This window comes from Micropterus dolomieu, linkage group LG06 (assembly GCF_021292245.1).
Source record: "Micropterus dolomieu isolate WLL.071019.BEF.003 ecotype Adirondacks linkage group LG06, ASM2129224v1, whole genome shotgun sequence".
Taxonomy (NCBI): domain Eukaryota; kingdom Metazoa; phylum Chordata; class Actinopteri; order Centrarchiformes; family Centrarchidae; genus Micropterus; species Micropterus dolomieu.
Window position 1 is genome coordinate 21,544,823 of NC_060155.1, and position 27,351 is coordinate 21,572,173.

Below are 27,351 nucleotides of genomic sequence, written 5' to 3' on the forward strand. Positions count from 1 at the left end.
CCTTGTTTTTATTGGGCACAAATCAACACAAGGTAGTGTGAAAACTGTGGGGTTAAAGAAAATGTTGAACATATCATTTTGCACTGCATATTGTTTGAGTTGGAAAGACGGATATTTCAAGATAGGGTTCAGGAAGCAGGGCGGGAATGGAATCTGATGGGGGTACTGGGAACAGAAGGAGAAGAAAAGGGTATAAGAATCACCATGAAGGCATTATTTAAATTTCTTAAAGACACTGGGTCGGTGAACAGAAAATGAGAGCACCTTATTGAGGTTGATAGCTGAGTGATATGATGTTACACACTCCAGTACAGTAGGTGGCGGTATGCACTTAAAAGTTGTTTGCAATCCGCCATTAAAGAAGAAGAAGAATATGTGCTGCTGTTTGCAGTTCACAGACCTACCTTCCTCTGTCGACCTGCAGCTGGAGAGAAGTGACCATGGCACCTGGAAAGAAGAACAGGGTGTTTGTCATCGGTGTGGGCATGACAAAGGTAACATTAATATTAAGTCCACAAGACGTAAAGAACGACCTTAACATTAAGACTTTAAGCTAGCATAGCTGGCTAAGTTAACTCCAGGCTGCAGTGCATTGAATTTGCTCTACAAGTTAAACACTTCAGCTTATATACTTTAATGTTACAGTTAGTTTACAGTCCACAGTGTTAAGTGCTCATATTGTGCTTGGTAATAGCTTGGTAACATAACCAACACTACACATGGTAAACATTAGCTAGCATTGTTAAACCACATAAGGTAACATGTTTCAGTTTGTTAGTGTTTTAAGTTTTAAAGTTTGCGGTTTCGTGACTTATGTCTGGGGTGAATGTTCGACGTCCTTGGTTCTGTTTCTCCTGCCCACCATGCTGACTTTTTAAGTCCATAGTTCATGGCCAACAGATCTGCAAAGTGGGCTAAGGTTCATCACTCCAGCAGGCTGCTAACATTAAGTGTAACTCCAGAGCTGTCAGTTTCTGCGAGGTTCAAGTCTGTAAGAAGAAATCTCCTGTTTTTCACAAGCAAGTTGCAAGTGAAGGACTCTGGATATTGCACTTAGTGGGTTTGAAAATGTTTATGCATTTTATGAACTGAGGTCATGTCAGTTTTAGTGCATTTTAATGGGGGATTCATGAGAACGTGTTTACAGTAGTGTCTCAAAAATGCTGTCATATGAAACTGTGGTTGGTGTCACTCTACAAGTCTGATGTCCCTGTCGCACTCACCACGGTGAAGTTAGTTTTAAGTTGGATATTCCACAGACGTTCACTCAGGATCCACTGGAGTCTTCTTACTCAGTTTCAACCATTGTTGGCAGTGTAAAGGCTGTTAGCTCACCTCCGTTTTGCTTATGTCACATCAATATATTTCTGTGGGAATGACTAAAAACAATGTTATGGGGAAATCTGCATTTATCTTCAAAAGTTTCCATGTCATGTAACCCAGTCACTCCAAACCAATGCTAAATGTGTGGACAAATGAGACACACCTCTGCAGCGTAGATTTGTGTCCTTCTATTTTATATTAATGCTTTATGGTGGAAAAATCTGAATTTTATTTTATTTTTTTCTCTTTCTTCCTTCTCATATGACCAATGTACTCCAAAGATATGCCTAATCGTACTACTACACTGGACAACTGTGACACACCCCTTCATACTGGATTTCCTCTAGTTTATATGAATATTTTAATGGGCACATTTGCATTTATTTTCAATAGCTTCCATGTCATGTGATCCAGTGACTCCAAATCACATGTCACATGACATGAAAGCTATTGAAATAAAATGCTGAATTTTATTTCAGTAGTAATAAAATGCTGACATTTATTTCAATAGAAAGCCGTCAGAGGTGAGCTAACTGCCCTTATATTGTGAACACTAGGTGAACGGAGTAAGAAGACACCACTTGACCCTGAGTGAATGTCTGTGGAATATTCAACTTAAAACTACACTTCACAGGGTGTGTCACACCAAATGGTAGACTGAGAAGTATACAGACAACAGCTCTCTTATTTGTTATGCCTCAGTAGTAGCATTGCTATCACCTTCAGTCCTGCACATGTGCTATACACCCCAGGAAAAAAAACCCATAATGCCACTGTCAGTTCCGTCTTGCCTTTTCCCTATCTTTTCTATTTTATCATTTAATGTGGGTATTGGATTTGAGTATTCTTGAGTACTAACTTAATTTGCAAACTGGCAAAGGCAAACTAAGGAGGATGTTGCCAAAAAGTCAGGAAATATTTTTCCTTGAAATTACTTATTGATTATAATTCCAAATGTAAAATGCATTTTTGTACAAATACATGCCTTTACAAGTTTGAAAAATGTGTGTTGCACCTATTATGAGATAACTTTTCACCATCTGAAATATGTTCTTCATATGGTGCTTAATAGATTGGTTTATACATCTGTGTGTTTGCCTTGCAAGTAGGGCTATAATCTAAAGATTATTTTCATTATCGATTAATCTGCAGATAATTTTTAAAACAGTAATCTATTATATGTCAAAACATTTTGAAGAAATGCATCACACAGTGACATCCTCAAATGTCTTATTCTGTCCCACCAACAGTCAAAATTCAAAGATTCAGTTTACGTTGTTTATATATGAAAATGAATAGCAGCAAATCCTCTCATTTTGAGTGGGACTAGAGACAGTTTGGCATGTTTTCATTATTTTTGTGTAAAAATGATTAGAACAATTATTCGACTATCAAAATATTTGCTGTTATTTTTCTGTCAGTCGATTCAGCTCTATTTGCCAAGTTCATCATAAGCATATTGTAAGTATGACTTGGTTAGAGTGACTCTACCTGTAATTTAAGTTTCATCTTATGTAATGCTTACAGTGACAATAAAGCTGATCATTTACCAATGCAAAAGAAATAACCTGAGAATGTTGTCCTCTACCCGAGAAGAGGAAAATCAGAAGTGAATGCGTATGTTGAGTGAGATTCACCATCTGTTGTACTTTTCTGTTTTTGTTGCAGTTTGACAAACCTGGAATCCGAGACAACTATGATTACCCTGATATGGCCAAGGAAGCCGGTGCTTATCTTTACAAATTATTTGCTTACTCACTCACTCAAAAGATACCATATCTGAATTTCTCTGGGATGGATCTTTTTGTTTAACATGTCACAAAGTGTTTTGTTACTGTATGTCAACATCATATTTTAGGTCAAAAGGCCCTAGCAGATGCAGGGATCCCATATTCTTCTATTGAACAAGCCTGTGTAGGATATGTGTATGGTAAGTCTCAAAAAAAACTTACAGTATATGCTCATGAAAAAAGACCATAACACGCTCACTCTTAAGAACATGAGGTTATGGACAGGGTGCTGAATTCTAAATCTATAAATATAAAGTCATAGTAGAGAAACTAGGACGGCACTCCCATGCCACTGTTTGTATGCCACACGGACGTTTCAGGCCAGATGCCCTTCCTCAGAGTATGAATAACAACATCACATTGAATTACACTCAGGTTTGATTACTTAAACATTTATCAAAAGCACCACTGGCCTGTTCCAGAAGAGGGAGCTACCAACACAGACACAGGAACTCGCTTATTTACACTTTAACAGCTTTCTTTAAACCTTCAAAATAAAGGTTCCAATACGGAAGTGGCACTGAATACAAAAATAAACACAAGAATGAAAGAGTAACAAATGTTATAAAATAAACAAATTTGCTACTAGTAAATGGTGCTTACACATACCATTTGGTATGAGGTTCTCAAGAACATGTATTCAATAAGTCTCTCTTTGTAAAAGGCTTCTGTCCCTATTTCTGCCTCGGTAGACACGTCACTGTTTTAATAGCCATGTAGTGTAATTCACTAAAGCTATGATTATGGCTGTTAAAGTGTCTTGCAACAGATGATTTTACATCCCGATTACGAGTAGCACACTTATGTTCACAGATCCAGGCTTTCAACTCACGTTTGGTTTTCCCAACATAATACAAATTGCATGGACATTTTAACAAAAAGACAACATATTTTGTATTACATGTAATGCTGCCTTTGACCTTAATGTCAACACCAGTCTTGAGATAATTCAATTTACTGCCCTTAATGATAGAATAGTAATGAATCAATTATGACAAGTAAAATTCCCACTACGGATATGAGACAAGAAGTGATGGATAGGTCTCCTAGGAAAATCAGACTTTACTAAATAATCACTTAAGTTAGAGGATCTTTTATAAAAGTATCTAGGCAGAAATGCACTTTATGCACTATACATATAGGACTATTACTATGATTGCTGTGATTACTATGATATAGTACCATGATTTTGTTTCTGTGACCCTACGTCTGTGTTTGTACCTCCCTCTTCTATAATAGGCCAGTGGTGCCTATTGTGATAATGCATAAGTAATCCCACATCTGTGTAATTGAATGTGACGTTGCTGTATACACGGTGAAGAAGGGCGTATGGCCCGAAATGTCAGTGTGGCATATTAAACAGTATCATGGGAGTGCTGCCTAGTTTTTCTTCCATACAGTATATGCTCTCATGACACTATAGAAATGCATGTTAATAAGTAAACTGTTTTTGGTCATTAAAGAAAAACCTTGTGCCTTTCATATTGTAATTACCTGAGTAAAAAAGTTAAATTATTAAGGAAAAACGCTGAATGCACGTACCTTATTCCGTCAGGTGACTCCACATGTGGGCAGAGGGCCATTTACCACAGCCTGGGCCTGACTGGGATCCCCATCATCAACGTCAACAACAACTGCTCCACAGGCTCCACTGCTATCTTCATGGCACGGCAGATAGTTCAAGGAGGTAAGTTAAGCAGGGCGCAGTGAAAGTGATTAAAAGTTCTTAACCAACTTCTGCGTCTTAATCCATGATCTACACTAGAACCCACTTTTCGAGCACTTCTCTTCTCCTTTTGCAGGTCTTGCTGACTGTGTGCTTGCCCTCGGTTTTGAGAGGATGGAGAGGGGCTCTTTGTCCTCAAAGGTATAAAACTGTATGTTGCATGTTGTTGCATGTTGTTGCACTGGATGTAGAGCAGGTGGACCCAAAACCTTGCAGTCCACCATGCTGTCATTGTGTTCACCTCCTGTAGCAACCAGCATAGTTTTTCTTGCTGAAAAGAATTAATGTCAGCTGGGGTCCACATTAGTCCTGATGGAAACACCTCATTGATAAACATTTAAAAAAAGATTAGTGTGGCTGCACCTTAGAAATGAAGGAATAATGAACTTCTGCTTTCTTTTGTTTGTTTTCATTAACTGCTTTTTGCTATTGAGGGAATTCCTATTATAGAGGAGCAGAACCTCAAACAATAATAATAATAATCTTTATTTGTAGAGCACTTTTCAAAAACAAGTTACAAAGTGCCAATACAATAATACCCAAAAGACAATAATATAAAAAAGTATGTTTTAAGAAGGGACTTAAAAGAGTTCACTGACTCAGCTGACCTGATTCCTCGGGCAGGCAGTTCCAGAGCCTCGGGGCCCTGACAGCAAACGCTCTGTCCCCTTTAGTTTTCGGTCGAGACTCTGGAACAGACAACAGACCTCTGCCCGAGGATCTCAAGGTACGTGCTGGTGTGTATGGGACTAAAAGGTCAGAAATATAACAAGGCGAGAGGCCATGAAGAGCTTTAAAAGTGATCAATAAAATTTTAAAGTCAATTCTAAAACATACTGGGAGCCAGTGTAATGAAGCTTAAATGGGTGATGTGGTCATATTTCTTTGTTCTGGTTAAAAGCCTGGCAGCTGAGTTCTGGACAGTCTGGAGTCGATCAATAGATTTTTGGGTTAAACAGGTGAAAAGGCTGTTGCAATAATCCAGGCGTGATGAGATGAAGGCGTGTAAAATGGTCTCGGTGTCCTTAAAGGTTAACATAGATCGAATTTTTGCTATATTTCTAAGTTGATAAAAACATGATTGAACAAGCTTTGTGGTGTGCTGCTCGAAATTTAAATTACTATCAAACCAGACACCAAGGTTCTTTGCAACAGGCTTAATGTGATTTACTAGGGAACCAGCAGATGGCAGTATTTGATTTGCCATCTGCTCGGACCCAATGACCAGGATTTCTGTTTTGTCTGAGTTCAGCTGGAGGAAATTATTTGATATATAAAAAGTCTGAACAGTTTTGGAAATTCCAGCTTGTGTGTGCATAACAGCAAATTTGCCAGACTATGCCATCATTCTCTCCTTAAGATGTTTTCTTTAGGGGAAAAAAATACCTGTTTCTAGTTTATGGACAGGACCAATCCCATGGACAAGCACATGGAAGTGATGATCAACCGCTACGGGATGGTGGCAGCTCCAGCAGCAGCGCAGCTGTTCGGCAATGCTGGCAGGGAGCACATGGAGAAATACGGTGTGTGTGTGTGTGTGTGTGTGTGTGTGTGTGTGAGAAACTGCATACAAGGTGATGGTTGTGTGAACTCATTTGCACTGAGTTCATGATTTTACAGTAAATGTTTGTGTCAATGTCTGAATCTTTTCCAGGTACAAAACCAGAACACTTTGCCAAAATTGCCTGGAAAAACCACAAGCATTCCACCAACAACCCGTAAGACACAGTTCAACTCTAAAAACAGATTTTTTATTTGTTTGTTTATGTGTAAATATGTGTTTTTTGTTCATGCAGGTATTCCCAGTTCCAGGACGAGTACAGTTTGGAGCAGGTGAAGGATTCCAGGAAGGTGTTTGAATTCCTTACTCTACTGCAGTGTTGGTAAGAGGGACACTTGTCTGCCTTTAACCTTTTTGAAATAAATTGATCATCCAGAGTGTAACTATGCCAGGACAGAGGCAAGTAGTAGTTATTTGTATTTTATCAAAGTGCAGAGTTATTCAGTCCCTCCAGGATTTCACGCAACTGTTAACACAGCAGTGCCCGCCACAATATCAACGCTGACCGTTTTATTTATTTAAATTTAATTATTTTTTTACTAGGTCTATTTAAAATCATATTTGATTGCAGAGTGCCGTAGCGCATTCGCATCCTCTTGCTCGTCCCTCTCTCTCTCTCGTTCTCCCTCCCTCTCCCTCATGATCACAGCTGCACAAATCTGTCCAACACAACGCTGTCAATGTCGGAGACCCAGCTTAAAAAAAGTTATTAGCATGCATGTAAGGAGCCTAGCTAATAAGGAGAGCTAAGTTAATGTTAGAAAACACCTGGGTTTTCGAGGCTAGGACGCTGTATATAGGTGGTAGTCTGTATTGACTGCACGATTGTGGTTAGACTTTGCCACTGCAAAACATACATAAGAGAAGTCACCATAACACAGTGACACTGTTGCATGCCGGTCAGTTGGTTTAAATATGCATGGCTAGGGTTAGGCCCGAGAAATCCTGGAGGGACTGTTTTAATGATTCAGCTATAATTCTTAACTTAAATATATCACATCTACCTTTGCAGTTTTCACTTAGGCTAATCACACAATTTCATCGCAATTTTTTTTTTAGAAAAGATGCCTCAAAATGAACAACAACAGTAACAGTCACAAAATAGGCCCGTGAAATCCTGGAGGGACTGGTTATTGATAATGACTGCCTCAGTTCCTAACACAATCATGTCTGTTTATCTTTCTCTTCTTCTCTCATCAGCCCTACATCAGATGGTGCTGGAGCAGCAGTCTTGGCCAGCGAGGCCTTCGTCAGGAAGCACCATTTGGAGAACCAGGCAGTGGAGATAATTGCCCAAGAGATGGTGACTGACCTTGCCTCCACGTTTGACGAAAACAGCTGCATTAAGATGGTAAGAAATTGACATAATCAAAGTGTGTCTCGTGACAACAGACTGAACGGCTTGCTAGGCTGATCGGCATCCACAGACTAGGCACCTCCAACAACAAAGCTGATTTTCTTCTGAATCAGGTTAGAGGCATTAAGGAGTCGTTCCAGCAAAAGTCTTGACTATCTAAATAACTCTTAAGATCTTAAAGGTGACTTATTATGCTTCTCCGTATTTTCTGTCATATCTATAATGATACCATGTTGGTTTTACATGTTAAATGTGGCCAAAGCTTCAAATAATGAGTTAAACATATTTAAAAGAAATCCCTGTGAGCCAAAAACTCAGATTTCCCACTGTTCTGAACGTTCCAGTTGTTTTCTATATGGTCATATTTGGTCAGTCTGTCTGTAGCGGATGGAACTTTTTTAAAATGAATTTTATTTTATTTTTTTAAATACCTGTCCTGCCTAGAGGCCTGGTATAGAGTATGAGAAGCTGGATACCATGTTGTGCCAGACAGATTTTAATTTGACAAGAGAGTATTGAGTCTTTTGAAGCTGAAGTAGTTTAGTTCAGTATGTCACCAAGAAAGTGCTTTTTTGGTTGTAAAAGAAAATTAAGCTTGCTTGTTTTGAAGTAAGTAAGTCACCTTTAAAGAGGAAACATGTTGAGTCCAATGAGGATGCTTTTTAAAACCTCAGCAAGGAAGTAGAGGGTCTAAAAGTGAAAGTTTACTACCGTGAATCATATAGCCGGAGGAACAGCCTGGTGCTTTTTGCAGCTAGAGGAGGGTTTGCTGGAGACTGACCCCTGCAAAGAGTTGGCAGCGATCGGACGTTACATCCTGAACCTGCGGGAGACCAACCTGATGCGACAGGAGCCTTCGTCCCCATGTCTGTCTGCTGGTGGAGATGCAGCAAACTCACAGTGAGATCACAGTGTGAAAGAGAGCTAGGAATATCTCTCAGACCAGTGGGAAAACACAGGGCAGCTTAAGTAAGGTCTTTTACCAGTTCAGAAGAAGGCGACTTATTACAGGCAAGACGTTTTTTGATTTGACCTACAACAGACGATGACGACAGTGACTTTCTATTTTTTGGACAGAAAAATGTGTTATTTAAATTGAAATAGAAATGTATCCTCACATTCTTTGGAAAAAAAATTAGTATTATAACTTGTTAACATTGAACTATAAATTTAAAGGATCCTTGCTATCATTTTGTTAGCATCATTATAGTATTTTTATATAGAAGCTATATAGTTGATGCACAGGGGTTAACAGTCTTGTCCTATCATAAAGTTATTAGCTGTAGTTTTACCCCTCCTGACAGCCTCAAGTGTTTATCATGTATTGGAATCTGAATGATAAGTTCTTTTTTTTTTATTTTTATTTTTTTCTATTCAGGTAGGATATGACATGTCTCGGTTGGCTGCCAGAAAGTGTTTTGACGCTGCAGGTCTGAAGCCCAGTGACGTCGATGTGGTCGAGCTACATGACTGCTTCTCCGCCAACGAGCTCATCACGTATGAGGCTTTGGGGCTGTGTCCAGAGGGTAAGACGACTGCTCTTAAAACCCTAATTTGTCCTCGAGCTATTTTAAAACTTGTTGTTGCTGTTTGAGGATTAGACCTGGACGTTTTCCACTGTCCTCCTTCCCACTGACTTAAAGTTTCTACTTTTAGAAGAACGCATAGACATGAAAATGGGCCAGGATTAGCAGGATTAGAGGGTCCCCCTATTGATATTAGTTGTTTAATATAAAGTATCTGCTGATATTCAAATTCAGTGTTTTTCCTACGCAGAACCTGCTACGTGAGCTGAGTGGAATGTGTGTGACAATACTGTGTAGAGTTTCAGCCATTGAGGCTAAATACACTCTCACAAGATCCATTCTTGTGAGAGATAAAATAATAAGGGATGAAAGAGCAAACTGTCACACTGAGGGACGTGATCCAGAAATGCCACAGATCTTACTGAACCATACAGGTATGAAGGTATCTGCTAAGGCCCGATGTCCACAAAATCTCATCTATTGTTTTATCAGCTTTATTGACATTCTAAATGAGTGATCATGGAGAGAGTTGGAGCCCTATCTGGGAGGACTGTCTGCTACAGCGGTGCTGTTGAACAGCTCAGTTTTTAGTTATTTTTATATAAATATATCCACTCTGGAGATCCTTTTGAAAATCTTCATTGTCTGAGATGGAAAGTGCAGACTTGGCGCATGAGTCTGAAACTACATGTCTATTTTGATACTTTCACACTTACCAAGTCATGTCAATGACTGCAGTGATGTGCTGAATCTGAACAATAAAATTGCATTTTAAAACAAAAAACATCTTACATTGAAAATATGTCTTGCTTTTTGACAAGCAGTAGCATTTTCCAAGGAACAATTATTAAAATAACAAACAATAATAATGATATGATAAATTAAATAATTGTACTGTAATATTATTTATTAGTCTAGTCTGTCTGTCTTGCATTTTACTTAAAGACATACTTTGTTACCTTTTTTTGGTATTATTTATATATTCTTATTTGTAGAAACTCCTTTATTATTTGATTCCCTGTTATCTTCCTTCAGAAAATAGACATGAATATGAATTGAATATTCTCATACACTCATATTCAATTTATTTCCTCACTTGTGATTTGTTTGTGTATGTATCTTTTTTAATTATTAATCACACTTTTGAGAGAGAGAGAGACCAAGGTGTCTTTGTTCCTTTTAGAGCTTGGTTAATACCATGATATATAATGATAATATATTAACAGATATTATATTAACATGTAATAATATTATAACATAAATTTCACTCTGTAATGTTTACATCTGCAGGTAAAGCTGGAGAGCTTATTGACAGAGGGGACAACACATATGGAGGCAAGTTTGTGGTCAACCCCAGTGGTGGTCTCATCTCAAAAGGACATCCTCTTGGTGCCACAGGTACGCCGAGCCTCTGACTCTTGATGAAAACCACTTCTACTGTACAAAGTACGCAATACATACTCCAGTCTGGTAGGGAGTTAAAACGCCAGATCAGGGTCAAAAAAATAATTTGTCAATTGTTTGCCAATGTTTATTTTTGGCTTGTTCGGAGCAGCAGGTGAATGGAACTAGCTGGTGAATACTTAAAACTTTGTCAAACAATTGCCACAGTGGCCACCAGGTGGCATGTGTCTCATAGAGATGGCCATCTGGATTGCAACAAAAGTGATTCGGAGCTTGCATGAGAGAGGGCAGCCTGTAATCTCACCACATATTAAACTACTGAGGGACAAGACTGAGCAAACAGTGTAGATGACTCACTTGCCAATATTTTTCATACACATATACACATTTTTCATAGTCATAATGACAGCTGCTTGGGTTCGTATGCACTCAATAATACACACATTGACGGGAGATAGCACGGATTATTATTATTATTTTTTTTATATCTTTCTTTATCTTTTAATAATCTTTAATATCCTTCATTTTGTCACACCTCACAATCTCAACCATCATGCCCCCTGCCTCATGATTTTCCATCCATGTCATCAATACTCCCTCTATCTCCTGGGTTGCTCCAAACGAGGCGGAGGTGGTAGCGCCCTGATCACGTGCATGTGTACGGTGCCTTCAACTGGCTCAAGCTAATACTTTTTTTTACAAGCAATGTAATTAAAGAGTTTTAATAATTATATGATTGAAGAAAATGATACTTATCACATTAAAGCATATTTTATTAAAAAAATAAAGGTGCTCTGTTCAGCATGAAATCAAATAAAACATAAAAGCTAATGTGTTAATCGACACAGTTAACAAACAGAAAGTTGTCTAAAATCAAATCAAACATGACAGAAACTATTTTAATTTATAGTCCACAGGGGGCTGCTTTGCAGTATAACTGACGTAGTGTGATGTGGATATTAAATCTGCAACCATCTGAAGTGGTCCCAGGATTTTTTTGCTCTTACTGAAGCATATGACATAACATCATGAAGTTATGTTTGACCACAAATACTGATATCTTGTAAAACAATTTGATTCTGCTGGCAAAATATTATTGGTATGAATGCTGAAAGCATGTCATTCAAAGCTTTAAAATATTCATCTCTATTATGACGTGCGGATGTATTCAGAATTTTGATAACCTTCTTAATTTTCAAGATATTCAAGGTTTTGTGGATTTTTCCCTGTTATCTATTCATTCATCATATTCATTCATACTTAAAATACCTAATATTCCATTTAGATATGTAAATGTTCCACTTTTTTATTTCTTGGTATTATTCAACTTTCAATCCTATTCACAATCCTTTTGGACTTTATACTGTTTATTTAGCTTTTTCACATCAGTCTAACTTTTACACAATTGCAAGTCAAGTTTGAGGTTATTTTCAGCCTTTTTTATGAGTTTATAATGAGTGTATGGGACAGAATGTTTGCAGCTATTCATAATTTTCACGTGACGTCACTTTCCAAAGGAAACGCTCTCTTGGAAGGCAAAAAAGACATTATTTTCCACTGCCTGACAACCAGGAAGCAAGTGATACTGTTACTTTTGAGTTAGTTACTTTTGTGTTGCCAAAATGCCAGATAGTTGGTATGCTATGGGATTCACTAATCGACAATGTAAGTTATAAGGTGAGGGATTCTCCACAAGGTAAACTTAAACATCACTGCAGTCGAGCTCTGGCAGGGACCTAGCGGTTTTCAATGGCAGAACAAACAATCATGGGAAGGGAAATTTAATGGATTTTGCTGTGTCTTTATGGGGAGCCGCCGTCCTTGTCTGTTGTTCTGCCCTCCAGGTCACTGTGCATGTCACATGACTGAAAACTATGAATAGTGGGAAGACCAATTGACAAAGCGGGAATTCCCTACAAAATCTTTTTAGAAATTTGTTTTCAACGGTCTCTGTTTTCCACAACTTTCACTCTACATACATAATTTTTTCACCAGGATGTAGCCAATCTCTTTTCTGGTGCTGACAGCCTACAAAAAGTTCAAGACAATTCAACTTCAGCAGCAGGCGGACGTGTGCGTAAGGCAACCACTTCACGTCACTCTAAGAGGGACATTTGTTACTGAACATCGCGATTAAAATTTTCAATCGTTGACCAGCACTATTAAAAATATAAATGAATTTAAATAAATTAAAAACCAACAATAAAATCATTATTAAATAATGCAATAACAGCAATAATATGTTTATAAAAACACCATACAATAAAAGTGAATAAAAATAAAAAAGATATTTAAAAGAAGCCACTGAGTTTGCCTGCCTGAGACGAGCACGGAGATCTCTGGGCAGGGTGTACCACAGCTGAGGGGCCCGAACAGCAAAGGTTTGGTCAGATGAGACTTTGGAACCATTAGTAGAGCCCTGCCAGAGGATCTCAGGCATCGGTCCGGGTTGTAGGGAGTTATCAAATCACAGATTTAGGCAGGAGCCTGGCCGCTCAGGGCTTTAAAAAGAAATGGAATTGTTTTTAAGATTTTACTAAAACTCACAGGTAACCAGTGAAGGGCTACAAGGATTGGTGTGATGTGGTCACTCCTCTTAGTGGGAGTTAAAAGCCTGGCTGCAGCATTTTGAATGAGCTGTAATCTATGAATATTTCTTACTAATACCTGAACACAGAGCTTTGCAATATTGCTTTGCAGTAGTCGAGTCTTGAGAAAATAAAGGCATGGATGACCTTCTCTAAGTCAGCAGAGGAGAGGAATGTTCTAGTCTCAGCTGGACAAAACAGGACTGCACTATTTGTCACCTGAGCATCAAAAGACAGTTCTGAGTCAAAAATGACACCAAGGTTGCAGGCTTCTTTATGAAGGGTTATCTGAGAAGACAGCGGTGAGGTTTTTGAGGTAGCCAGTGCTGGTTCAGATGGGGGTAAATACACTTACTTCTGATTTTGTGTTGTTTAACTGAAGGAAGTTATTAAACATCCAGGCTTTTATCTCAGTGAGGCAAGAGAAAATACCAGAGACATGGGAAGAACCAGGCCTTAACGAGGGCATACAACTGGGTGTCATCTGCATAAAAATGGAAATCAATATATTAAGTCTGAATGATTTTCCCCAGGGGTAGCATGTATATGGTGAATAACAGTGACCCCTGGGGGACCCCACAAAATAGAGGAGCATGACAGGAGGAGGCTTCTCCAACGATCACAGAAAATCTCTTTGACAGATAGAAGACAAACCAATCCAGGGCCACATCACTGATACCATAACAACATCACTGATACCAACAACATAGTTTTTCAGACAGCTAATTAAAACATCATGGTCCACAGTGTCAAAAACTGACCTGAGGTCAAGAAGAATTAAAACAGAGCGTATGCCTGAATCAGTTGCGAGCAGCAAATCATTGGTGACCTTGATTGAAGCAGTCCCAGTAATGTGTATGGAGCGGAAACCTGATTCATTATTGTTCAAAAAGGAGATTAACCAAGTTGAAACGATTTTTTTTTCTAAAATCTTAGATAAAAATGGCACTTTGGAAATGGGTCTAAAATTACTTAAAACAGAGGCATCTAAAGAGGACTTTTTAAAAACTGAGTAAACAGAGGCTCGCTTAAAACAAGAAGTAGGAATACCAGTTGACAATGAGTGGTTAATCTTGGCTACAATGTCTGGGCCAAGCATCTGAAATGCAGCTTTTAAAAACTAAGTCAGAATGCAGTCTGAAGGGCAGGTAGATGATTTAGACAATGCGACATTGCGTTCCAGGGTTGGAAGAGATATTTCCGTAAAATTAGTAAATGATGTGTTATTGTTAAAATGCTCCCGAATCTCCATGATTTTGTTAGAAAAGTGATTTCTTCACATTTTTCAGGAGAAGATTCACCTGGCTATGTGGGTGCAGGACTAGCTACCGAATATATGGTTTTAAAAAGAATTCTGGAGTTATGACCTTGACTAGCAATCAGATTTGAGAAATATGTGTTCCTTGCCTCTTTGACAGCAATCTGATAGGAGTACAAAAAATGTTTTAAAAAGGCATGGGAGACACTAAGTTTCCGTTTGTTTTTTGTATCTGATTGGTGCTATTGAGTCTAAAATGGTAGTGGCGTTATTAAAAACACTGACCTGCTCATCTATGGTGTGGTCATGTCCACAGCTATTGAAAGCATCATGCATTTCGGTAAAACCTTGGCAAAAAAGTAGAGCACAGAGCGAGTTTAGGGGGCGAGAGCGAATTCGTATTGGGGGGTTTGGGGTCTGTAGAAAGGTGTGGTACCTGGAAGAGCACTGCATCATGATCAGAGAACGCAAAATCTACCACAGACACATCATCCACAGAAACCATGGGTGAGCACAAGGTCAATTGAGTGACCTTTGTTATCAGTGGGCTGTTTTACATTTTGGACCAAGTTAAAAGACTCTGAGTTTGATAAAATCAGAGATAAATGAGGAAGAAGACGGACAATAGGTATGAATATTAGAATATCCAAGAATACAAACTTAGTCAGAAAAAAATGGAAATAAAATGGACAGTTTGTTCTTGAAATTAAAACTAGGACACTCAAAAGTGGAAAGAGCCCAGCAGGACTGGAGAGCAGTTAAAAACTCTTCTGTGGATTACTGCGAGGATTACAACTCTGCACAAGAACGGTAAATAGCAGACGAACAGAGCAGAGAGAAAATGGTCAACAATAAGCCTCCGTTTAGAGACTGCAACTCTGCAGCTTCTCAAGATTAAAGTGGAGCTACGTTGCGTAAACTCCCCCCGACACACCCACACACAGCTTCGACTATAGGCGATCCTTGACAATTCTGATTATTCTCGACTATGTAAATCCTTAGTTGGGGACAACCCTAATATTAAGATCAGATCCTTTCAAACTTTTCCACATCTTCATACTCCTTTCTAAAGTTGTTCAGGTCATATGTTCACAACACTTTCTCACATTTATTAAACTTTTTCATGTCTTTCAACAAGAAACTCCATTCAAACATTGAAATGTTCTACATCTTTTAGAGCAGTTTGAGTTAGTTATTTCAGTTTACTCAAATTTAAAATATTGTTCATAGTATTTAGAGCCTTTCGCATGGTTCCAAGTTTTCATAGTTCTTCAGCTACTTCATGCAAATTATAGCCAACATTGCAGTTTAGCATCAGCTTTTCAATAATCATAAAAATATTCAACATCTTTCATACTATCCAGCTTTTCAATCCAGTTTAGCGCAAGCCTTTCAACAGACAGCATTCACACCATAATTTCTTCAGAATTTGCTTTTCTAGTTAAAGTATTTCCTTTTATCTGTATATGTGGCATTTAATTGTGCACATTGTAATTGTAATAGCCCCTGCGCTCTTTTCTTCCTCCCTTGTAAGCAAGTGCAACGCTTGCTAGAAAATGGTCTTTACCATGAAGATACCCGTCATAATATTCAAAGTTGCTTTGAATATTATTATATTATTCAAAGTTGCTTTGAATAAAAGCGTCCGCTGAATGAGTAAATGTAATAGTTTTTTAAAAATATGAATGCTACATATTTCTTCTCACTTCTTCTGGTTAAACAGATTATACAGGAAAAACAGAAATGAACTTGTATTTTCAGTCTTTAGTCACACCATAGACAAAAAAGTGCAACAAGTCCAGAGACATTAGGAGATTATTTACAAAAACAGCAATAAGAAATCAATGTCTAATGTCCAACAAAGAGAATGAATTCCCCAAAGGTCAAGCCACATCTTTCAGGAACAATAGTTTCGTGTGCTTGTGCGTGTGTGTGTGTCAACCCCTACTGTACAGCGTTGTGTTTACAGCGGGTTTATTCTGCCCTCAGATTGAAATCATCTTAAAATGAAGAAAAAAAGGTTCAGGGCAACTAATATAACAATTAAAACAAATTGTATAACTTACCCTCATGTATGTATAACACGCAGATTTGTTTTCTCAGAACTCCATTTTGGAGTCTAAATAAGTCAATATTTTAAAACCTAATGATCCAAGGCTCAAGGTAATTCCTGTTAATGACACATGAACTTCTTCATTGTTTTTGTCTTTCTTACGTTAGTTAATGTACCTTTTTCTTTTATGATACATTTGTTAAGCTTCATTAGTCGTAAATTACATTGCCAAGTCCTCACATCAATCCTACACCACATCCCCTCATCCTCACCTCATCCTCACCCTTTTCTTCCTTCTCCCCCATTTTGTGCTCTCTCAGGTCTGGCCCAGTGTGCCGAGCTGTGCTGGCAGCTCAGAGGGCAGGCCGGCAGGAGGCAGGTCCCAGGAGCAAAAGTGGCCTTGCAGCACAACATTGGTTTAGGAGGAGCTGTGGTTGTGGCTCTCTACAGAATGGGATTCCCTCAGGAGGCCAGGTGGGGAAGTAATTACCAACAAGTTGTTTTTAGTTCAGTTAGATCAAAAAGGCAGGTGATAAGTCGCTGACTAATACAACAGAGGAATAAGTCATAGGAGAGCCATTTCTATATCATGTAACTATTATTCTATCAGTCTGTCTGTCAGTATGTCATTTTGTACTGAAGAGGAATGTAAATCAGAGGTTAAAAAACTATTTTATCAGTATGTGCACAATTCTAATAAACATGTTTTGTCTCCTCTAATAATAACTGCATTGTTATGTGTCATATGTTGATCCACAGTTGAACATCGTGTCTTTAACTATTGCAATTCTTTCTGCTGTAGATACAGTACATTGCTTTATCTACTGTTGCTATTGTGCAACATTACATAGTGATTTACTGTATATAACCTCACATATAAGGGAAAGAATACATTTTTCACAATTTTTGCAAACTTTTGTATTTGGTGGATTTTTTTTTCTAGTTCCCTCAGGTCCCATGTAGGTGCAATTCCCACCAGTTCGTGCAGCGGTCTGGAGGGTTTTAAAGCTTACCCTGTCTTCAAAGAGATCGAAAATCATCTACATGAGGTATAGTCCCCATCACACCTTAGATCGTAGATTTTCTTTGTTCTCATTTCTTTCATTCAGTCTGCTGATTATTCCATGTTAGCAAATGTAACCATAAGCCCATCTGCCTTGTGGTAAATTGTTTTATTCACAAACGCAACATACGTACCTACTAAAATGTACATGAGGTGGACAATAAAAGCTGACTATCAGCACTACAGGTTCACGGCCATATACATAGTTCCCACATATCGTGGAAAATCTGGAAAACAGTTTTCCAGTCATGGAAAACACACGCAAAATTATTTGAACATTAAGTTGCGGTTGCTCGTTTATGTTGTGGCAGTGTCGTGAACACACCCCTGAGTCAGGTCACATGGTAGCACAGACTGGATGATATTAATTCTCAATAATGCAACTTGTATTATCCTTTGAAGGTAAATTAGTTACTGCTGGCTGGTAACTGTGGTAGTTTTATAATGAATGAATTATTATATAATGAACGTTTTCTTCTCAACTTGTTTAAAACGGTTGAATAATGTTAAATTTGTTAACATGTTTGGTACACAGTTGGTTGTGATTAGTTTCGTTAGTAAAGAGGGTAACAAAGCTGTGATAAACTGATTTATATCAAGGCTTGTTTTAATTTCCTATTTAGACATGTTTTTTTAGAACATAAAATCACTTTTGATGTTTACACACCTATAAAGTTGTCCCAGTTTTTTGACCGTATTACACTTGCATATCAATACACCAAATTCATTGTGAAGTTTCAATAAAGTTTGACGTTGGTCTGACTGACGTACATTTGGGCCACAGTGATTATATGCCGTTTTTCCATTACTAGTACCAGCTTAACTCGCCTCGACTCGGTTTGGCCGTGCTCTGTTTTCCAATACAGATAGTTCCCAGAGATAGTACCCCTCAAAGTAGCTGGTCGTCACAGCAACGCCACACACAACCGCCACGATGTAATTTTCAATGCGACACACACACCAGCGACCCACACACAGATATCTCTTAATTTAAGTTAAAAAGTTTCAACATTACTCAGAATGTAATGACAGATAAGCGGTTTCTTCTGCTGTTGCTGCAGTGGTCTGTGTGACAGTGGAACCAGAGGGCTCTGTGAGCGGGCGGCTGGCCGGCATCCCCAGCTCCTCCTGCAGGCTTCCCCCGCCGCCACTTGCGGAGCTCCTCAACTCTGAAACTTTCAAGCACATTTTTGTTCCGCCATCACTTCTCGTAAAACTGTCAACATTCAAAATCTACACAGTTGATTTCTCACCTCAAAACAGAAGTAGTGGATTTAGTGATGAAATAACGTATAAAAATAGTAAAGTATAGAAATTTCTGTTGCTGGCCTCTGTCAGGCGCACACACAATGATGACGCAGTGAATAGTAACGATTCTCCCTGACCAATCAATAGTCTGCCGTGTTTTCACATCACATTTTAGTATCGCCTCAGCTCGCTTGGAACCTCGACGGAGGTGATACGAAAAAAGTACCTGGAAACAGGCACAGGTACAACTTTTCTGCAATGGAAAACCAAAAATAAGCGAGTCGAGCTGGTACCGTGCAGTGGAAAAGGGACTTTAGAAAGCTAAGGTTCAACAGAACGCTGGGATTTCTTAGTAGGCAAAATTATGTTGAGGCTATTCAGTTATTGGTGTTCAAGCAGCAGTGGTTAAAATATAATTCATGAGAAAAACACTTTCCAAGCATAGAACAAAAAGGTATATCCAAAACAGCATAGGAACAAGGCAAGATCAATTTCATACAATTTCTAAGCATGTAATAAATGATTTCATAGATAAGTTATAGCCATTGACTGCACATGTTTAAAATCAGACTTCTGCAGAGAGGAACATATTAGTGTATGACGTGATCCCTGTCTGTCATACCAGCTAGATCATCACTGAAAAAAGGAAAAAGCCACTATCTGTTATTTTCTAAAGGTAATTGCTAATATTCATATGACATGCCGTCTAATGTTACCGGAAAATGTGGTCAGCAGTAGTTGTACCTTGTGTTCAAGGCAAACAATTTTGCTTTGACGTGTCAGAAAAGATATAGGTGGTCTAGTCATTTATGTGCATTAGTGAGGCTGTAACCAGGGGCCTCCTTTTTTTTTAAGTGTACAAAACAATTCTAAAAGGTAGGCATGCTTCACCATGCCCCTCCACTTGTGTTAGAACATATGTTTAAATGTCTGTAATTGCACAAAACACACACCACCTGAAAACCATTTTGAGGTTCAGATTTTTCATTGATCTATCAGTTATAACCTGCATGTGACGTTGGCTGATGCCTCAGAGGAGAGACTGACACCTTATAGTAATATGTGTGGGCGTGGACCGTAGGGCTGCTGATATGAAGTGGGATCATATATTCTTATTGTTTTGAATTTTACTTGCTCCTGCATGTGGGCTTTCATTCTCCCTGCACCTGCCAACGTAACGATAAACAATAAATGTGCTGCTCACATGTGGATTATTGGACTCTCCTGCTCTGAACAACTGCCAGAAACTTCAGGTTCATTGGTGGTTGCAAGTGTTTCACATTTCTGTTCACATAATAGAGGGCTGTAGTGTTTCTTTTGAAATGTGCAAGACAATTACTGCCTGCATATGACTGCTATATTCCATGGATAATTTCAAGTACGTTTTCTTTACTCTCTGAAGGAAGGAGAGCAGCTTGTCAAGAAGATTGGTGGAGTGTTTGCCTTTAAAGTGAAGGATGGACCAGAGGGAAAAGAGGCGACTTGGGTCGTGGATGTGAAAAATGGCAAAGGTTCTGTCACCAATGACCAAGGTATGTATCTAAATAGAGGTGTTTGACTCTCCAAGGCCAAATAATATTTATCTGGTGTTTTGGTAGTAGCCGTGTGATTTAAAACTAAAAAATAATAGAAATAAAAACGTAGTTTACTTTTTACATGCTGGGCTTTATAATCCTGTTTTTTTTGCCTCATGTATGTATTTTGTTTAATATGATGTCACTAAAAGAGCTTAGGGGATTCTCAGAAATACACTGTAAGACTTCTCTCTCAGCCCTTTCCCACACATCACTCTCAGTATGTACATGTACCAATAAATGCGCTTTTTATCTGTTGTATATTCATTATAGGAAGTATTTCATGAGATTTTCTTTTTCTTGCAGAGACCACACACCGATACCAATTTTGATATCGGAGTATTTTAAAATCCGAAATTCCAATATATTGCCCGTATTTATTTTTTTTTTTAAGAAACATAAAGATTATCCCGAACATTTGTTATGTGTAGTTATAAGACCTCACCAAGATAACATTACATAATGCAGTTTTTAGGGGTGTGACGAGACACATGGCTCACAAGACGAAACATGTAATTGGTTTCATAAGATCGAGACAAGACAGATTTTAACACTATTTAAGAAATCCTCAATGCTGAATTATTTGAAAATATATAGCATTAAACATTTAATTTTCTGCATTAATATATAATATAAATATAATATCCCTGTTGAGTCAACACGCATGCATGATTTAGTCTTCGCCCCCACTTTGTACCTTTTTGATTGGGGAAGTAACCACTTTAAATGTGATATTGGCACTTTTTCACCTCAGTAATAAATTAATTCATTTTAATTCACTTATAAACTCCTGGACTTTAATAGCTCCTCTGTTTCAGCAGCAGGTTTTCTGCTCATGTTCAGAACTATGTGCACATAATTTTCCCCCACATATCTGTGTTCTCTGACATGTAGAGAACAAAGTAGTATTACGAGACTAACGTCATCATTCCGATTCCCTTCAGTTCGTCTGACACAGAAACATGTTTGGAACTACATGTTAAGATGACTGACAGAGGTGGGAAACAAAACTAACTAAAAACACTTGTGATCAGGCATAAATCTCACCACATATCCACACACGTCAACTTCAGCACCTTTGATACAGTGCAAGTCACAGTCCCAAACAGAGCAAGATTGCGCCTCAGTTTTTAAATGTTTATATTGCAAAACCGTACGTTACCACTCGATCACAACTGTCTGGACTCAGACAGCGGGTTCACTTAATGACTATCGGGCGTACACTGGTTTCGCATCATCTGGGCAGACTCGATTCGCCCCGGGAGTCGACCTTATCACTTATACATTTGTTTTTCACTGTGAGAAAAAGGATGTGTGGCGTGAGAGTGTTAAAAATGTCACTTGCGTGAGTCTCATGAGACAGCTTTTAACCTGACGTGAAATCTTGTCACATTTTAAGGTCGTCACACTCCTAATTTTTGTAAATAGTACTTTGAACTGTGTGTTTTGTGGTGGATTTGTGGCATTCCAAACACCTGTGTTGCCAGTAGGGGAGTTGCAGAGTTGTTGTTGTTGTTGTTGTTGCAAGAAAGATTTAACGCAGAAAAAAGAATTCCGATTATTCCGACACCACTCAAATGCATCAGTCACCGTTCACCCCTCACTTTCTCAGCGTGCATGAGAAGCTACGGTGACCGACACAATCTGTCGGCTCTTGTGCTAAATAATATGTGTGGGCCTCCATTAGTCCAAATTTCACGTCTCTTGTTACTTCTAATAAACCAGATGACTACTACTTCTAGTACTACTACTTCTTCTTGTCCTTTTCTTCGTACGTATTTAACATAGTGACGAAACGCGCTCTGTAGAGCAGTTTGTCCGTTTTCAGCTACTGCAGAAACGTGGCGACTTCCATGTAAGGGGACCCGCGGTGTATGTAGATAGAAATGGCTCATTCTATGTTAATAAAAACATGACAATTCATTATGTAAGGTCTTTATAGACCACTAAAAACATAGTTATGTATATTATATAGCATTTCTGTCAACATATCCTCCTAAATCCTTTATCATTATCGGCTGTTATAAACACCAATACCGATTTTATCTGCAATTAGCTCTTATCGGCCAATGATATCTGCACGCTATATCTTTATCTGTCAGCCTCTACCGCACACATTCTTTGCTTTTGATACTCCTAGTCTGTATTGTGGAAGTAAAACATGTTCCAAACCTGGAATGAACAATGTTTTCTTGCTTTTGTTTTGGCTCTTTTTCCTTGAAGCTCAAAAGAGAAATATACTGAACAAAATTCTAAACGCTTTTGTTTTGCCTTTTATTGTGGCCAGCCTAAGGCACACCTGTGCAATACATAAAATGGATTGGACTTGTGTAACACGTTTTTACATAAAAGGAAAGTTTCATAAAATTGCCAGTTCATTTTCTCCAATATTTAACATTATATATGTATCATATTTTGTTTCTCTTTTGAGCAGGTGGAGCTTATTTTTTCCTCTGTGTGTGTATAAGAAAATATTAAATACTTTCTCTGTGTGTGAATTTTTAGTTCTGCTGCATTTTAAATATTGTGGTAATTAGCCGTAATTATTAAGTTCCACTTTTTTTCCCTTTTAGGTAAAAAGGCAGACTGCACCTTATCCATGAGTGATGATGATCTTCTGGATCTGATGACTGGAAAGTTGAACGCACAAACTGTATGTTACGTATACGTATTAACCATAACTTTGTTTTTCTGTTTTACACATGAACGAAATGAAAGAGTTGGAAAAAAGATATGTTACATTTACTATAAAAAATTTTATTATTGTGTCATGCATAAATTACATGCCTAAATAAAATGCCCTACCCAAACAGGCTTATAAGACACAATTATTTAGGAAAAGAGATCAAGAACATAAACAAAACTTAAACAAAAGTGGCATTTTAGGAAAAGGAAAAATAGTTCTGTTTCGGCTCACAGATAAACCAAGTCATACCACACTTTACTGCTCATTATGGCTTTATTTATTTACTCTGGTTTTCACAAAGTGCTCATGAAGAAATAACCTGTTATGACCATGATTAGGCGAGACTGCAACTTGACCTCGTAAATATAACCGACAGAAAAAAGGCATTTAGTACACGAGTCTAGTTATGGTGTGGTTGCTATGTTTCACTCGTTTTACTCCATCTTATTGGGGAACTGGAGACTTAACAGAGCAAGAGACGAGTTCTGTTTTTAACTGCTGTTTTAATTCCTTTTCACCTTCTGAAAAATCCCTGCACTCACAGTAACATGTCTTACCATGAAAATAATTAATATAGGCTTTATGTCGCTTTTACATATTGGGAGATTGCTTTCCTCAATCCCTGATGGATTTAATAGTATTATTTTCAATTAATGCTAAAATCTCATATTGTAATATACCGTCCTTTTAATTTAATTTTAAGATCATGTAAAATGACCCTATGTTTCACATATGGATTTGATTGTCCTGGAGTGGTGTGCTGAGGTTAATTTTTAGTCTGTCTAGAGGCTCCTGGATGTCAGGCTTTTGTAAACTGTACACATATCATTGGGGGGTAAAAAAAAAGTGGGGGGGGGGGACTACTCCAATCACATTCTGACGTCTGACACGGAGCCTCTTGTTAGCTCTTAGAAACCTACTCATTATTTTCAAGGAGCTCTACTATTTTATTCTCTTATCACCAAGTGTGTGGCAAATGTTTGAACCTGGTTATTTCCTACCCTTAAACTATAGAGGCCCCTAGCTTTAATGTTCTTGGCAAGTGGATGTAGAGAGCTGGACAACAAACCCACTTATATTTACACAACCGGAGGCTAAAATGCCCTAATCCAGCTGCAACAGCAAATAATCTTAACAAACCACAAATGTGAAAACTTGGTTTTTCCTTGCCACGTTTCTGTCTGAGAAGACCGATCAAAGGATGGCAGAATTAGATTTGTATATTTAAAATATTACAATGACTCTCAGCAAAGCCAAGTTACTATTAAGTGGTTTTAGTGCCTGTGGGGGTTAACTTAAAGTGCATGTTATTAGCTAGATAAATGTCAACAAAAGGAAATAAAATTAATTCGATCCATTATGCCCAAAAGCCTCAATCCTTGCTCTGTTTTATAATTTTCACTTCACTGCCACTCGGAGCACAGAGACATGGCATAGGAATATGGGCACTGACTGGTCACTTGACAGAATATCCTGCCACAAAGAGGTCTTTATTTAACACAGCACATAATTTGGTGTTGCACTTTATAGTGACTCACTAAAAGCATCTTTTCCAGTATGTCATTAGATTTGTCTGACAAAAAATTGTCAGGTTTTCAGTAGTTTTTCATTGTATCAGAGATGCATCTTCCAGTGACAAAGTATTATTACAAATGCAATTTGATGAAGTAAATTGCTGAATTTCCATTTATTTTACTCTCCTCAGGCGTTCTTCAAAGGTAAACTGAAGGTCACTGGGAACGTGGGCATGGCTCTGAAGCTGCAGAACCTCCAGGTTTCACCAGGCAAGGCCAAGCTGTGAGACCCGGAGCTACCCTTTTTGTCCTCTGAGCAACACTTTAACCACAAATTTGTTGGAAAACTTAATCTTTCCTATTAAATTTTGCTAATTGACAAGCTCATTGAATACTTTGATAATTTGTTTGATTTTGAGATACGGACCATAAAGTCTCAGTTCCAGCTGCTACTGATATCAGATCAAACTGTATAATATATACCCAACTGGTAATTATTACTGTTATTGTTGGATCTTCTGGATCCACCATCTTTAGGTCTCGTATAAATTCCGAAGCAATGCAGTGAATCTGTAGGAGCTGATAGCTTATCAACAACATCACTGTGCATCTAATTGTAAATCTGTGAATGAAATTATGCTTGTAGTTTAAAGCCATTTTTGGCCTCAACCATTTTGATAGATAATTTTTCATAGAATATATATCTGTAAATTATAGCAGTTGTGTGACATTAAAAAAAAAAAAAAAATTCTGACTAACAAAATTCTGAAGTTTTTTTTTTTCCCCCTTTAAAGGTAGGTCAGTAATTATTTCTCTTTTATAAATCTTTCTCTTTCTCGTATATTATCAAACTGTTTCATTATCAATATTTTGTGGTTCACAGTTCTCATATGTAGAGGAGTTAAATCAGTTACAGCATGAGATCTTAAATATTAGGGGTTTTTTTGGAAAATACTAAGAATATTTGAGCCATCATTTGCTGTGGTGTTTTTTTTTTTTTTTTTACTATGTCATCATATTTTTGTAAATATAATAAATCTATAAAGAGAAAGTAGGCAAATAAAACTCCGAAGTTGTATGTGTGTGCACTTACAATTCTTCCATTCAGGTGCAAATGGAATGCCTTGTTCTGATCTGGTGTGGCTCACTGAGGCAACAGTGCACCACTAAAATTTTACAGCTAGTTCAGTCAGTAAACTCATGTGGAACAGATGCATATGTGCACGTAGACTGTGTACAGTGTTGATGTTTGGCGCCTAAGCTCTGAACTCGCCACAAGTAAACAACAAGCTCAGCTTAGCACACCAGGGAGTGGGGAGTGACGATAATAACCTTCCAAAGCCTACAGGTGGATTCTGGGGTGGAGGTGGGGCTTTTGAAATTACCTGAATAACAACAGTGTTCATGGCAGCAAATGACAGCGTACAGTAGTTTTCAGGTGAGACATTAGGTGAATTCACATAATGTGAAAATGGCTTCACTTCATTCATGATATTTGGCGACTATTTACACTTGGAAAATATTGAAACCAAGTTGTGCTGAGCCTGGTGTTTACTTGTGAGTGACCGTATCGGAGCTGAGACAATAAATACCAACTCTGTACATTTTCTATTGTCAATTGCAAATACATATTACAGGAGTTAGGTGACTGACTTTGCTGATGTCTTTGTTTTGTTCCAGAGACCTGATTTTTTCCCCCCTAGATTTATTGTGTTTTTTTCTGCATGTATAGGGAAAGTTTCAATTTTTTTTTTTTAAGGACAAACTATATTGTACCCCATTAACATTTTAGAGACTCTACCAGAATAAATGTATTTGTTTGGAACAAGGTCAAATACTTTAGTTTGAACTATCTAGCTTGTAACTACAGCACAGTTCTCTACTTTTTACTGGTTAGAATCCAAATGAAGGGATTTCAGTTGTTTTTGTTGCTGTTTTTTTCCTAGCCTTTGTGCCCTACTTACCTCTTTCTCCATTTTCCATCTATTAGTGATTTTATTTCAGAGTTGATCCAGACCTCTCCCTGTTAGCCTCCCCCGCTCCGCCCACAACTGTGCACCTTCTGCCAGATCCAGCCTATGTTCCTAATTGCTCCTATCCGGCCAACTCCCTTTAGCCCACCAACCATCCTGTCCCTTTGCCAGGTGGCCAGCTGGCCAAATGGTGATATTCAGATGCTGCCCAAGCTGCATGGCTGACCTTTCTCACTGACCATTAACAGTGAGCTAATGGGTCTCTAGGAGATATACTGTAACAAGCGCAGCGTGAAGGGGTGGGGTGTTATCTCAGGATTTTAATGTTTGGTTCGCCTCAAGTCAACTTAAGAAGCTCAGCTCAGTCTGTAAAACAAAACCATTCAAACTAAACATACAAAAAACCCATTGTGTGCCGCCCATTGATTGAATGCGAGACTCCGGTTCCTTCACAGATGTTTATTAACACCGTAGAACTAAAAGTTCAGGTAAACAAAATAAAAGACCGCATCAATATTGACATCATCGCATAAATAGCATTAGCACTGTAGTCAGGGCTAATAAAGAACACAGTAATACTTTAACCTGCTTCTCAACCAACGGCAGAGTCATTTCCCAGAAGCAATCTTCACAGTCAATATGATTCTTCAACTTACACAGTTGTAGCAAACACCACAACATATGGAGTAACAATAAAGAAACAAACT

The 27,351-nt window shown here is 38.1% G+C and overlaps 1 protein-coding gene across 1 annotated transcript; it reads left to right on the forward strand.

Moving 5' to 3' along the window:
- Positions 1-357: 357 nt before the first annotated feature.
- Positions 358-25,434, forward strand: scp2a (sterol carrier protein 2a). Its single transcript, XM_046050964.1, has 16 exons — positions 358-494; positions 2,992-3,049; positions 3,182-3,253; positions 4,669-4,800; positions 4,916-4,980; positions 6,236-6,362; positions 6,494-6,557; positions 6,636-6,722; positions 7,601-7,751; positions 9,136-9,283; positions 10,574-10,681; positions 16,907-17,060; positions 17,530-17,635; positions 20,300-20,429; positions 23,045-23,124; positions 24,863-25,434. The coding sequence occupies exons 1-16, from the start codon at positions 441-443 to the stop codon at positions 24,956-24,958; spliced, it is 1,632 nt and encodes a 543-aa protein (XP_045906920.1). The 5' UTR covers positions 358-440; the 3' UTR covers positions 24,959-25,434.
- Positions 25,435-27,351: the final 1,917 nt, after the last annotated feature.